The following is a 15,000-nucleotide window of genomic DNA, read 5'->3' as shown; positions in this document are numbered from 1 at the left end:
AAAAAGATAAATAAACATATAAGTGAACAGATACATAAATAAGTAAATAAGCAAATGAATAAATGTTTCTTGATCCTATAGGCTCTCGATTGAGGCCTTTTAACCCCACTTGATCTTTTAGATCCTCTAGATCTTTTAGATTCTTGAGATCTTTTAGATCCCTGAAATCTTTTAGATGCTTGAGATCTTTTAGATCCTGAGACCCTCTAAGTTCTTGATATTTTAGATCCTTAAGTTCGTTAGAGCCTTAGGTCTTTTTGATCTTTGAGAGCTTCAAGATCTTCGAAATCTTTTAGAACAATTAGATCTTTTAGATTCTGGAAATCTTTTAGATGCTTGAGTTCTTTTAGACCCTTGAGTTCTTGTAGATTCTTGAGATATTCTAAATCTTTGATATCTTTTAGAACCATTAGGTCTTTTAGATCCTTGAGACTTTTCAGATTTTGGAAAACCTGTAGATCCAGTGAATCTTTGAGTCGTCTCAAATCTTTAGATATCGATGATCTTTTAAGTCTTCCAGATCTTTTAGAGCATATGGATCTCTTAGATCTTGTGGCTTTTTTAGATCTTGTGGATATTTTAGATCCTCTGGATCTCTTTGATCTTGTAGGTCTTTTAGATCAAGTGGACTTATAGATCTCGAGGGCCTTGAAGTTCTAACATCTGGAGGTGAAGTTCCTGAGGCTCTTAAAGGTCTCGAAGATCTCGAAGGTCTTGAAGATCTTGAAGCTCCTGAAAGACAATGACAGATTGCAACGGGGAGCAACAAAACTGATTCCAAATATCAAAAATAAATCATACGAAAATCGACTAAAACATATGAATCTGTTTTCCCTAAAAAAGTGTAGACTCAGAGGTGACATGATACATGTCTTTAAGATTCTATAGGGAATTGACAACATCAACAGTGACAAAATTTTTACACTGAATGAGAATCCAACAAGAAATAATGGTCTCAAACTGTCAAGAAATAGATTTAATTTGGAAGTGGGTAGAAACAATTTCGCCAACCGTGTAGTTAATGAATGGAATAAATTTCCTGCAGAGGCAGTGCAATGTAGTTCAGTTCGAAGCTTTAAGATTCGTTTAGATAAACATCTAAGTAAGATGCTGTAATGCCTGCCATTTATTTTATGTAATTTTTTATTTGTTTGTTATTATTTGTCTGTTTATTATTATTTGCTAGCTTTTGATTTATTATTATTTATCTGTCAATTTATTATTATTTACTATTTACCTGTTTGTTTATTATTTAACTACACCTATGCATTTCTTTATTTTATCTATTATTATTCATATTATTATAACATTTATTTATGTATTGTTATTGTGATTTTTTCGCATCCGACCTAGTTATGGATCAAAAGGTCTCCTGTCGGCATGATCCTCCTTTGTAATCCTTTGAAAAAAAAAAAAAACTAATCAAAAAGGAGATCACTCAGACTAATGTGTCTATATGATATTTAATAAACCATCAGAAAAAAAGAGTACAATTAATCAAAATTCACAGTTTTTTAAGTATGAATCACTGATCTGCCTGAGGATCTTCAGCGTGCGCCAAATCCAACAAAAGCTTCGTGAACAGTACCAGCTGTTGTACATGGCCTTCATTAATCTAAAAGTCACCACTCCTGGTGTTAATTGAGGGTCTTTAATCTAAAGGGATTCTAAGACGGTGGTCATCATCATCCTGGACCGGTATCGTGGTGTCTTTAAGTATAATCAGTGAGCTCCGGGGAGTTTTTTCAGGGTATTTCCCATCCATGTCTTATTTTATGTATCTATTGTAAAGGAAGCCGTATGGTTGAGTGAGTTTCAGTCTTTAGGATCATAGCAACGATTACTACCCGCCCCATCCCACCAAGTTCACTTGTGAAACCACAGCGTATGTTGGAATAATGTTTGGGCTCAGAATGATTACATGTATTTTCCTAATTAACATTATGTATAGATTATAGCACTTGTAGGCATGCAGGAAATTCAAATAATTACGTAAATGGAAGCCTTTGGGGAGTCTGAATGTACGTTTGATTGTGTGTGTGTTCTTGTGGTGATTTTCCACGGATGGAAGACAACCTGTCACCTGACAGACATACCAGCACGATTCCGGGAGAGACTACGGACTGCTGCAAAAGTTTAAGGTGACCTTTCACTATATGGACGAAGAGATTATGAAAAAGACTCATAGAAACACTCATCAGTCTAAGACTAGAATATACGTCAGTGGTATGGTCCCCACACAGAATAAAGGAAAGAAGCAAGATCGAGTGAATACAAAGGGGAGCAACCAAACTGGTCCCCATCATGGCAGATAAACCATATAAGGACATAGAAAAGTTTGCAAGAAGGACGTTGCAGAAGTTGGCGCAGTCGTGCGAGTCAAGGATCGGTATGAGAGAAACCTTCGTTCAGCAGTGGACTCGAAATGGCTGATTGATTGATTGATATACACTTACACATACACACACACACACACACACACACACACACACACACACACACACACACACACACACACACACACACACACACACACACACACACACACACACACACACACACGCAAACACACGCACGCACACGCATATACATGAACAATTTGGGTTGAGCATATGTATAAGATCACAGCATTACCATAGATCGGGTAATATTTGAGTTCACATCCGGGAGGGTAATAATTGTCGATCACACGACCAACACTTTTAGGCAAGTATACGAATGCGAAAAGCAAGTGTTTATGTAACTGAAGTTAATTACACTTGTGGTTGCGATAAGCTTGACATATCAATTTGTATCCCTAATTCATATCTATTATTTATTGCGTGTGGTGGAAGTATCTTTAATATTAATGTAGGTGAAACTGTGTAGGGAATTATGAGTTTTTGTATGTTCATATGGGGCTGGTAGTGAGAAAAATGTAGAGGAGAGGGAGACATTTTGGATAGATACAAATGAGTGCTAAGATAGTTTTGGAAGAAACGTCAATGTGATAATGTTGGGAGATATCAATGCTAGAGTAGGGGATAACAGATGGAGTTTCAGAGAGTTTTGGAGTCCTAAGTGAAGAATATAATAGAGAGTTGATGGTGGAGATATGTTTAGAGAGTTGAAGATAGTTAACAGTGTTTAAGAAAAAAGTCAAGCATAAGTACACATGGGAAAGGGTAGTGGATGGAAAAGTAGTTGATAAGGAGTAATATGGGTTCCCGATATAGGACGGGTAACATATTCAACACTGTATTCAAGTGGTGCATTCGCAACTTACAAGGTAAGTAAAACTCAAACAGATGATCATGGCGAAGACCAGAAGGGAAATGAAACAAAACAATGAGAGGTTTAGAAATATGAAGAAAACATCAAACAAGGACAGATAGAGTGGCGAAACTTACAAGAGGAAACAAGAACGATTGTTATGTATTGTACTTGTGAGTAGATTGGAAAATAATACATACTTTCCCCTTTGTATATAAATACCATGAGATTGATTTATATTGGTATATCAAAACTATTGTGTTGATTGCATTTCCATGTGCCAATTTTGAGAAGGAACCATGCTGTCGTGTATGCTTCCCGCCAAGCCAGGATGCATACAGAAACGACGCACTTTCTAGTTCGACTTCTAAGTGTGCACACGTTTTGTTGTAGTGCCTTAATTTATCTAATACACTATTTTCCCTTTGTAATATACTTTTATTAACCAACCGCATACAAGTGGTAGACAAACGAAAATATATCATTGTGGTAGGATAGCAGGGGCCCATATGTTGGGGAGGCCATGTTTGGGGCACCTTTCCTTGCCCCCTCTTCGTGTGGGTTGAGCAGGTGATCCCTAAAAAGGGATTCCAAGTCGTGTTGACTGCTGACGAACTGTGCTGTTCCCCATTTTTACACTGGGCCTCCTCCGCTCACCGTGTGAATTGTGACGAAGGAGCACTCTCGAATAACACGCGGAACGGGCGTGTCTAAGAGTTTTATTCTGGCTAGACCCAGGTGATTCTAATCAGCTGAGTTGACACTTACGCTCCAGAGGGATAAGAATGGCTTAAAGCTGAAGACATGCTTTTATTCTTTGACCCAGTACAATCAGTTTTTCACCACACAAGTTGATTATATAGTTGGTGACATTGCTGCTGTTGTACATGCGATGCTATATATTTTTGTCTTTCACAGAGAGTGCCAAAACTGCATCTAAAGACACATTAGGGGGTAAATCTGGAAAGTGACTGAGGGAGGCAACAAATGGCTGAAGGAGACCAATTTGACATTGGGTTAACGAAAGAAGCCTGCAGCTTTTCATGGAGTTGCTTATCGAATCCAGGTTAGGTTCCGAAACTCATTAATGACCAAGTATTTTATGTGTAGATGCATCTGCCCGTTCAGCTAGTTTTCTTATTTTACTTATCTATTATTATTTTATTCAATTTCTTTTTTACTCATTTACTTATTTCTCTTTTTGAGAGAGAGAATATCTTAGCACGCGTGGGTGATCTCATTACATCCTAGATGGAACACAGTTAAGATGAAGCTTCCGGGTAGTGTTGATGACCATCAGTCAGAATGTCGCCTCGATCAAGCTACACTTTTTGAGGCTGTGGAAGAAGACAAAAGAATGTTAACAAAGGTCACGGCTGTCGAGAATTTTGATTTCTCGCATGTAAAGATGCTCATTGAATTTATAGTACTCTGCTCCCTTTGCAATTCTTTTTTATGTCTGTACATACGCACACCCATGAGTTGATTTTTTATAAACTAATTGAAACGATTACGTCAAACCAATACACAAATTTGACAGATGCAACCGTCTTTAGAAATGTGTGAAGAGATCCAACGAAAGGATAGTTGTCTTGTAATGCACAGTGGTTTCATTTCACCAATACTAATGGCACTGTTGGTTGCATACACACACTCACACACACACGCACACGACTCGGTGGCGCGCTTGGTAGAGTCTCCGACTGTCACTATGGCGGTCCGGGTTCGTGTTCTGCCAGGGCTGAAATAAATCCAATATTGCTGCGCTTCGAGTCGTTCCTCCAACTCTCGTGGGCGGGGAGTTGGGTGTGTGTGTGTGTGTGTGTGTGTGTGTAAGGTCACAGCATTACCCACAGATTGGTCATACGAGCTCTGAGCTCTCTTCCGGGAGGGAAATAGCTGTCGACCACGAGTCCAACACGTGATCCAAAAAATACCATGGTGAATACACACTCTCTCTCTCGATGGCGCGGAGGTTGTGTTCTCGGCTGCCACTATGGCGGTTCGGGTTCGAATCTCGCCCTGGGCTGAAATAATTTCAGTATGGCTGTGCTGCGGGTCGTTACTGCAACTTTCGTGGGCGGGGAGTTGAGTGTGTGTGTGCGTGTAAGGTCACACCATTACCCATACATTAGGCATCTTCTTGTATTTTGTTCAGACAAGCTACATACTAATATACTACAAAGATTGATACACTAGGGGAGATCTAGGGACTATGACACGTCATCCCTGCCAGCCCGCTACCCGTGACCCAAACAACTCTAGTATCCCGCACATATTTTGTTGTATGAAGGTGTGATTGTACCGACGTCACTGTATGGGACAGAAACATGGAACAAAAGAAAGGAAGAGAGGAAGAGTTTTAATGTGTCTGAGATTAGGTGCCTGAGAAGTATGATAGGGGTTACTAGGCTGGATAGAGTGGGAAATGATGAGGTGAGGAGGAGAACGCGGGTGGAAAGGGAGTTAGAGACAGGGTTGATGAAAGAGTACTGGGATGGTTTGGACACATGCAAAGAATGAGTGAATAAAGATTAGTAAAAGAAGTGTGGAAGGTAAAGGTGGATGGAGTGAACAGGAGAGGACGACCAAGGATAAGATGGATGGATGGGGGTAAATAGTGTACTGGGAAAGAGGGGAATGTCTGTTAATGAAGGACGGGAGATGAGAGAAGATAGGGGTGAATAGAGAATTGTTGTGTATGGATGATGCTGTTATGTATGAAAGGGAGTAAATGGAGAATGGGGGTGAGTAAAGGAGTATGTGTTTCCTTTTATTCTGACTGTGGGTTATTCGTGATTTATATATATATATATATATATATATATATATATATATATATATATATATATATATATATATATATATATATATATTCCGATAGTTTTGACCTACCTGATCATTTTCGGTGGATTTGCTACCTGATGCTTCCGTTATGTCGTTTGATAACGTTTCAGTTAACCCTTTCATATCTACATCCAAACGTCACAGTTCTATATGTGGATGAGTATTGTGACGCCCCTCCCTCCCTTCAGTCTCCTTCTCCCTCTCTTTCGTTCACTTACCTTGTCCATGGCAAGATCGCCTGCATTCCCCGCCGCAACAACGATAGCCACGTGGACAGATAATGATACATATGTACAAGGCTGTATGAAAAGAAAAATATATAAAAATGTTAAGCATGATTAGATCAAACACGAATTCACAACAGAACAACAACAAGAGCACAACAGAAGAGACTAGAACTAAAAGTAGTCGATGAACACAAAGATTATCAGTTATTGGGCTGCGTCAAAATATCATTCACACACAACCACTCTGTCACCCACTCTCTTCCTTGCATCACAGCATCCTCCATATGCAACCTTTCTCAACTCACACTTATCCTCTCTTCTCCCTTTCTTCCTCTGATAAACATCCCCCTCTTTTTCAACGCAATAGATATTGCCCTCTTATTCAACGCTCCTTTTACCCCATCCATCCACCTCATCTTCGGTCACCCCCTTCTGTTCACATCATCCACTTCTGTCTTTCACACTTCTTTTACTAATTATTCTTCACTCATTATTTCCATATGTCCAAACGCCAAACCATCTCAATACTCTTTCATCAACCCTGTATACATATAAGTATATGAATATATATGTATATATATGTATATATACATATATATATATATATATATATATATATATATATACATATATGTGCATACATATATCCATACACACACACACACACATACACACAGAAACATATATGTATTTATATATATACATATATATATATATTTATGTATATATATATATGTATATATATGTATATATATATACATATATATATATAATTCCGACAGTTGTCCCCGGACTCGAACCCGAGATTTGCGCGGTGACAGGCCGTCGCTATTCCGACTATGCTACTGAGACTATAAGATTCAAAGGATTACAAAGGCGGAGCATGCCGACAGGAGACCTTTTGTTCCATATCTAGGTCGGATGCGAAAAAAAATCATATTAATAATAAAACAATAAATAAAAACTATAATAATGTAAATAACAAATAAAATACACAAACAAATGCATAGGTATAGTTAAATAATAAACAAACAGGTAAATAGTAAATAATAATAAATTGACATATAACTAATAATGAATGAAAATCAGACAGACAAATGATAACAAAACAAAAACAAATAATATAAGATAAATTATAATCATTACAGCATCTTACTTAGGTATTTATCTAAATGATTCTTAAAGCTTCGAACTGAACTACATTGCACTACCTGTGCAGGAAGTTTATTCCATTCATTAACTACACGGTTGGCAAAGTTGTTTCTACCTACATTCAAATTTAATCTATTTCCAGACAGTTTGAGACCATTGTTTCTTGTCTGATTTTCATTCAATGTAAAAATGTTGTCACCTTTGATGTTGTCAATTCCCTTTAAAATCTTAAAGACCTGTATCAAGTCACCTCTGAGTCTACGACTCTCCAACCTCGGGGTTAATCTAACTCCCGCAGGATTTGAGTCAACTGGTAACTACTGTCCTCATCTCAATTTTACGGAGAAGCAAGCCCTCTTGTAGCTAGTGGTTAAGCTGGTACGTATCCTTCATAGACTTTCGTCGTTGTAATCCCTGAATAGAATCGCCAGTGACGATGATTTCTATCAAATAATTACGACATTTGTACCCGGGCTCGAACACGAGACTTGCCCGTAGCAGGTCGTTGCTCTTCCAACTACGCCACGGAGACTATAAGATTCTTCGACTCAAATCCTGCGGGGTTAGAACTCCGAGGTTGAAGAATCTTATAGTCTCGGTAGCGTAGTTGGAAGAGCAACGATCTGCCACGGGGCAAATCTCGGGTTCGAGTCCAGGAATAACTGTCGGAATTATTTTAATGACATCGTCGTCATTGGCGATTCTATTCAGATATGTATGCATATATATTTATTCATATACATATATATATATATATACATATATATATATATATATCTTCATATTCATATATATATATATATATATATATGTATATATATTCATATATACATACATATATATATATTTATATATATATTCATATATATATATACATATATATACATGTATAAATGCATTCATGTATATACATATATCTATATATATATATATATATATATATATATATATATATATATATGCGTAAGTAACTACTAGGAAAAGTAAACTAACGAAGCAGAGCGCTTTCATATAATTACACACACACACGTGTGTGTAATTCCTTCTTTGTATCTGTACTGAAGATGTAATTATACGAAAGCGCTCTGCTTCGTTATTTTACTTTTCCTAGTGGTTACTTACGCATTTGTGAACACACGCTCCTAGTGTTTTTATTGCATATATATATATATATATATATATATATATATATATATATATATATATATATATATATATATATATATATGATTTTTTGAAAAAGCGTACCTGCGAAACTAGTAAGGAATAAACTCAAGGCTAAGACTCCTGTGTTTCCTACTCCGCTTACGTCAACCTGTCAGAATGTCTCAATATATATATATATATATATATATATATATATATATATATATGTATATACATACATATATACATACATACATATATATATATATATATATATATATATATATATATATATATATATATATATATTCGTGAAGGAAGCAGGTTTTCTTTGATGCAAGTGGAATTAAATACGACAGCATTCTGACAATTGTTCAACTTTTACTTAATGTTTTCTATTTGTCTTATCAACTTTTTTCCAGTTGTAGGGTGAGCTGATACAAGTTCTCCATAGTTTTCTATTTAATATTCTCGAGCTTTCGTCTTCAAAGAGACATCATCAGGATTGACAAAATTTCTGCAATAATGAATACAAATGTTGGTACATAAAAGTTACAAAATAAATTACAAAAATACAAATACAAATATACAGGTAGAACAAAAGATATATAACGAGAGTTATTACTTACGTCTACAAGGAAAGTACAAATGATAGACAGAGAGAAAGGTTTAAATACATAAACTGCTATCCGAGTTCCCATTACGGAGTCTGGCTGATCGTCTGAGTGGTGGGGGAGTGGGGGGTAGGAGGGGAGGGGGAGGGGGGACCTCAATGTAGCGATGTCTCAGGTTAGCGCTACTGTACAGCTTAATACTGGACGTCATGTCCGACTGAATATTTATAGTGGGGGCAGAGTCCCTGATGTGGAATGCCTCCAAGAGTTTCAACCTTCTAGGGTCCTCATTGTACGCAATAATTTTGGTACATTGAACTAAGGTGTCTCTGTCAATATTTCGGTTGTGATATTTTGAATAATGGTCCTTGATCGCTCCGTCCTGTTGGTGAAAGGTTAGTCTTCGGCTGAGAGTACATCTGGTGTGCCCGACGTATGTGATATTGCGAGACGTACAATTCTCGGCTGGACATTTGAATAAATACACCATGTTGGCTTTAGATGTAAAGTCAGCTCGACTACTACAGTTGTTTTTCATCACCATTGAACAGGTTCTAAAGTTACGATAGTATATAAGGACTCGGATCTCATGGTTCTCTTTAGTGGGGTGACAATTTTTCTTAATTATGTCCTTGATTGCTTTTTCATCCTTTTTGTAGGCATCACTGAAGGTGTTACGATAAAAAACGTTAATAAAATTAGGCTTATTGGCGCTTTGGAAATTGTCAGAATGCTGTCGTATTCAATTCTACTTGCATATATATATATATATATATACATATATATATATATATGTATATATATATATATATATATATATAAATATATACATACATATATACATATAAATATATAAATATATATATATATAATATACATATATATATATATATATAGTATATATATATATATATATATATATATATATATATATATATTTCTAATCCTTCCAGCACTTCTTTTTTTAAGTTTTTTAGTATTGACGACCCGGACTGTCCTTCCTTGTATCCGTGTCGGTTTGGAAAGTTAAGATTTTGCTGCTATCAGCCTTTTCATGTCTTTGGACATCGTTGACTTACTTTGTTTTTGGAGAGCTGGCATGCAGACCCCCTTCAAACACTCATGGACAGGTGGGCAGTCACTACTGTTGGTACACGCAACCCCGACTTTGGAGAGGGAAAGCTCTGCGCCTGTAATGAGAAAATAGAAGTTATATAATATTGTATGAAAAGAAAAACTATATCAAAATGTTAAACTTGATACGAACAAACACAAATGCACGACAGAACAACAACAAGAACACGGCGGAAGAGACTAGAACTAAAAGTGGTCGATGAACACAAGGATGATTGGTTATCATTCAGCTATCATGTTAAATGATACTTGTACTTGGGAAAAAGATACGCGTACCCTGTAAAAAAAAATAGAAAAAAATAAATCGCCTTTATAAGAGAGGTGACCGAATCAAATCCTACTTCATCCTTAACTTTTCGTATGAAAAGAGGAAGCCCTTGGTCCCGTGAATCAGCCTTTTTAGCCACCCCCGTGAGGAACCTGAGTGTATTCTGTCCTCTGGCAAAGATTCTGAGGACGCCATGCCAATAAGGTCTCATCGTTCCAATTATGATGTTCCCACTTTTTTTTATATCTTTCCGAGAATTTGACAATGAATCAATCATTCAATCAATCAATCAATATATACATATACATATATTTATATACATATACACATATATATACATGTACATATACATATACATACATGTATATATGTACAACACTGAATGGGTCCCAGTGATTAGAGATACATTTGAACAACCACGATGCACTTTAATTCTAAGCCATCAAAGGCCAGCATACTTGAAAGTGAAATGTGGTACTGCTCAGAACTCGAACCGGGCATCATGACAAGTGCGACAGTGATTTTCCAACTAGGTTATATATATACATACATATATATATATATATATATATATATATATATATATATATATATATATATGTATATATAATATGTATATATATATATATATATATATATAGATATATATATATATATATACATCTACACTGAATGTCTCCATCGAGCGATTCTTCAGTCTCGATTGCGATGGCATGTAATTAAAAGTTATATATATATATATATATATATATATATATATATATATATATATATATAGAAATATAGATAGATATCACAAAAAATAGTGTCGTAGCACATTGGTAAAATTACACTAATGACCCATGACACACTTTTAGAGAGGAATAGGCGAAAGTAAAGAGATCCGTAAAGTTCGATCACTGTCTGTGATCCTCTTCAGCAGATGTCGGATCTCTTGCCTTTCGCCTATTCTTCTTCGAAAGTATAATATATATATATGTATACATATATATATATGCATATATATATGTATGCATATATATATGTATATATATATATATATATATATATATATATATATATATATATATGTGTGTGTATATATACCCCTATCCGTGGGTTGACAGCTTAACATGGTGGATAGGCTTGAGAATCTTAATGACTACAAAAGCTATGTCGATAGAGAAGAAATCGCTGTAGGGTCACCCATATCGAACAGGTTTTGTAAGAAAGATGAGACAAAGAGCAGCTCGCTCACACAGTCGAAGGACCCACTGCTAGCTCGTGCGTTTCTCAAGGCGTGGACTATTGGGCATCCTATATATATATATATATACATATATATACATACATATATATATATATATATTTATATATGTATATATATATATATATATAAATATATATATATAGTTGTTCAATACTATTACTATGCAAAAATATATCAGTTGGCATACACTGTGTATATTCTTTTGAGTCATGAATGACTACTTCCTGTCCCTCTCAGTTGCTAATAGGAAAGTATTCTCCAGATTAAAGAATACAGTCTTGAAGATTGTTAAAGCAACTAGTGCAGTTGATTTCAACCAGAATTGCCTTAGAGAAAACCTGTGCCCCAGAAATATATATATATATATATATATATATATATATATATATATATATATATATATATATGAAGATAGGAGGGTGGTAAAGAAACACACAAGTCAGAGATGAGTTTATTTCTCTAACGTTTCGGCTATTTACACCTTCTTCAGAGAGACTAAGTAGTACAAGGGGGTTACAAGATTATATATCGTCCGGAGGACGTCTCCTAGTTAATGGCCTGGTGGACGACCGGGCCGTTGACGATTGATCCGTGGATGGTTGGTCCGCTGACGATTGATCCGCATACGATTGATCCGCGGACGATTGATCCGCTCTATGTTCCGCCTCATTTTCCTTTGGTCAGTCGTGTACTGCTAATTCCGCCCCTATTTTAGACCAACTGATAAACCCTTTTCTATTATTTATACATTCTTCCTAAAATAGGGGCGGAATTAGCCAAAGGAAAATGAGGCGGAACATAGATCGGATCAATCGTCCGCGGATCAATCGTATGCGGATCAATCGTCAGCGGACCAACCATCCACGGATCAATCGTCAACGGCCCGGTCGTCCACCAGGCCATTAACTAGGAGACGTCCTCCGGACGATATATAATCTTGTAACCCCCTTGTACTACTTAGTTTCTCTGAAGAAGGTGTAAATAGCCGAAACGTTAGAGAAATAAACTCATCTCTGACTTGTGTGTTTCTTTACCACCCTCCTATCTTCATCTGTCCAGATGGATAATACATATATATATATATATATGTATATATACAAATAAATAAATTATATATATATATTTATATATATGTATATGTATGTATATATATATAAACAGAGTTCCACCAAATATAATCAATAAGGTGACACCAAAGAAATATCACCAGAAACCAGTTGGTACGGAAGTGAGATTAATATCAAAAGTTCTTCATAGCAACCATGAATGGCACAACCGAAAGAAAACAGGGCGTTTCTGTTGGATCATCGTCTCCTAAAGGTCCAACCGCACTGCCTTGTGCGCTTACGGGTAATGTGCCACTGAATATATTTAAATACTACCCAAGGAGATCCAAGACTTGGACATTGAACAACATGAAGAAAATTAAGATCTATACTTGCAGTGTAAGAACTCTTTCAGAAAACCACAGGCTGGAGAGGTTAATGGAAGAACTAGACAACATTAAGTGGGGCACCGTAGGACTGAGCGAAATCCGAAGAGCAGAAGAAATGTCTTAACACTTTTAACCACTTACTTTCATCAGGCAGGTGTAGAGCCATGACGACACAGGACGCCCACATCAGAAGCAGAGCCACTCTTGTGACCGAGTTCAGGCCCAGCATCATGGTGGTGATAATCGATCCTTTTGACGAAGAAAATTATACTTCAACACTGACAGCTATAAGAAACATGAAGGTATTAAACATAGATGCCGACATAAGGCAGCAGATTTCTTATAGTCACAATTAATTTGTAGATTAACAGACAAACACCCAGGCACTTAGAAAAATACACACGAAGACATAGACACGCAAAAAAAAACACACACAGACAGACATAGAGACAGCGACTGAAATAGAGACAGAGACAAAACAAAAATATTACTTGTCAGGAGATACAAATGGAGGATCTGAAATGATAGAAGTTTCCGTGACTAGTGGAGTAGTGAGCAACTCTCTCGCTCGAAATTCGCCGCAACACTGTCGCCAACCGCCGAGAAATTCCTCTTCTACCCCAAACACTGATGTCATTTGATTTATACCTCAGTGAACACTTGTCTCTGATAAGAGAAAATTGATACATTCAAGTCTACGACGGTGCCCCTTACAGAGAACGTTGTGGCGTGGAATTTAATTAACCATGCCCTAGGTTCAACTTAGCCGGTGGTAGGATTCGAACCGCCATCCACTCGACCTTCGCTGCAAGCAACGACGCCCTAACCCGCTCGGCCAACGAGCTTCCCTTAAAGAAACTTTAAAAACAGAGAATTATTCTGAATGGTAAAACTTCTGAACGGAAAAATGTTATGAGTGGAGTTCCTCAGGGTTCCGTTCTTGGGACACTTCTATTCATAGTATATATAAATGTCTCCAAATTTACTGATGATGCAAAGCTGTGCACAATGGCAAATAATCACTTACATCAATTAGATATTCAAGAATATTTAGATAAACCACAGCACTGGTCTGAAAAGTGGCTAATGAAATTTAACACAAGTAAATGCAAGGTTATCCACGTAGGTAAAAGTAAAAGTACGATTACATTTGGAAATTTGTTAACAAAAGTGGATAGTGAAAAGGATCCTATCGTGATTATCAGTAACGATCTAAAATCATCTAAGCAGTGTATTTCAGCCTCTGAGAAAGTAAATAAGGTTCTAGGACTGATTGTGTGATCTTTTGATTTCAAAAGTCCATCTCTCATTAACAAGCTATATAAATCGTTAGTTCGTCCTGCGCTTCGAGTCGTTACTCCAACTCTCGTGGGCGGGGAGTTGGGGTGTGTGTGCGCGTGTAAGGTCATAACATTACCCGCAGATCGGTCCTACGATTTCTGTGCTCTCCACCGGGAGGGAAATAGCTGTCGATCACGAGTCCAACACGTGATCCAAAGACCAAGGTGAATCACACAAAATACTAAAAAGTTGAAAATACTGGAAATGGGCGATAGCGGCAAAGGACCATCCTTAAACTATTTTTTTGTAAAGAGAACACACTACAGATATTTCATCATGTGATGTAGTACCCCAATGAAACATGGCTGTGGGTTTTCCTACGCATATTCTCACTG

General features: G+C 36.7%; 1 protein-coding gene across 2 annotated transcripts in view; it reads right to left on the bottom strand.

Annotated features, from left to right (window-relative positions):
• Positions 1-4,026: 4,026 nt before the first annotated feature.
• LOC143018260 (uncharacterized) overlaps positions 4,027-15,000 on the bottom strand; it is a 22,734-nt gene continuing 11,760 nt past the window's right edge. The window contains exons 1-5 of one of the 2 annotated variants that reach the window (XM_076173523.1): positions 13,816-13,954; positions 13,466-13,573; positions 10,318-10,428; positions 6,318-6,398; positions 4,027-4,589 (exon numbers count right to left, since the gene is read on the bottom strand). In XM_076173523.1, the coding sequence (XP_076029638.1) occupies positions 4,570-4,589; positions 6,318-6,398; positions 10,318-10,428; positions 13,466-13,556 (303 nt within the window). In that variant the 5' untranslated portion in view covers positions 13,557-13,573; positions 13,816-13,954 and the 3' untranslated portion in view covers positions 4,027-4,569. Of the gene's footprint in view, positions 4,590-6,317; positions 6,399-10,317; positions 10,429-13,465; positions 13,574-13,815; positions 13,955-15,000 lie in introns of those variants that run through there. The other variant, XM_076173524.1, reaches the window with a different exon arrangement.

The sequence above is a fragment of the Oratosquilla oratoria genome, chromosome 34, assembly GCF_046742065.1.
Source record: "Oratosquilla oratoria isolate Oo_2021 chromosome 34, ASM4674206v1, whole genome shotgun sequence".
NCBI classification, from domain to species: Eukaryota; Metazoa; Arthropoda; class Malacostraca; order Stomatopoda; family Squillidae; genus Oratosquilla; species Oratosquilla oratoria.
The sequence above is the reverse complement of the archived record's forward strand: the minus strand, read 5'-3'. Positions and strand labels throughout refer to the sequence as shown.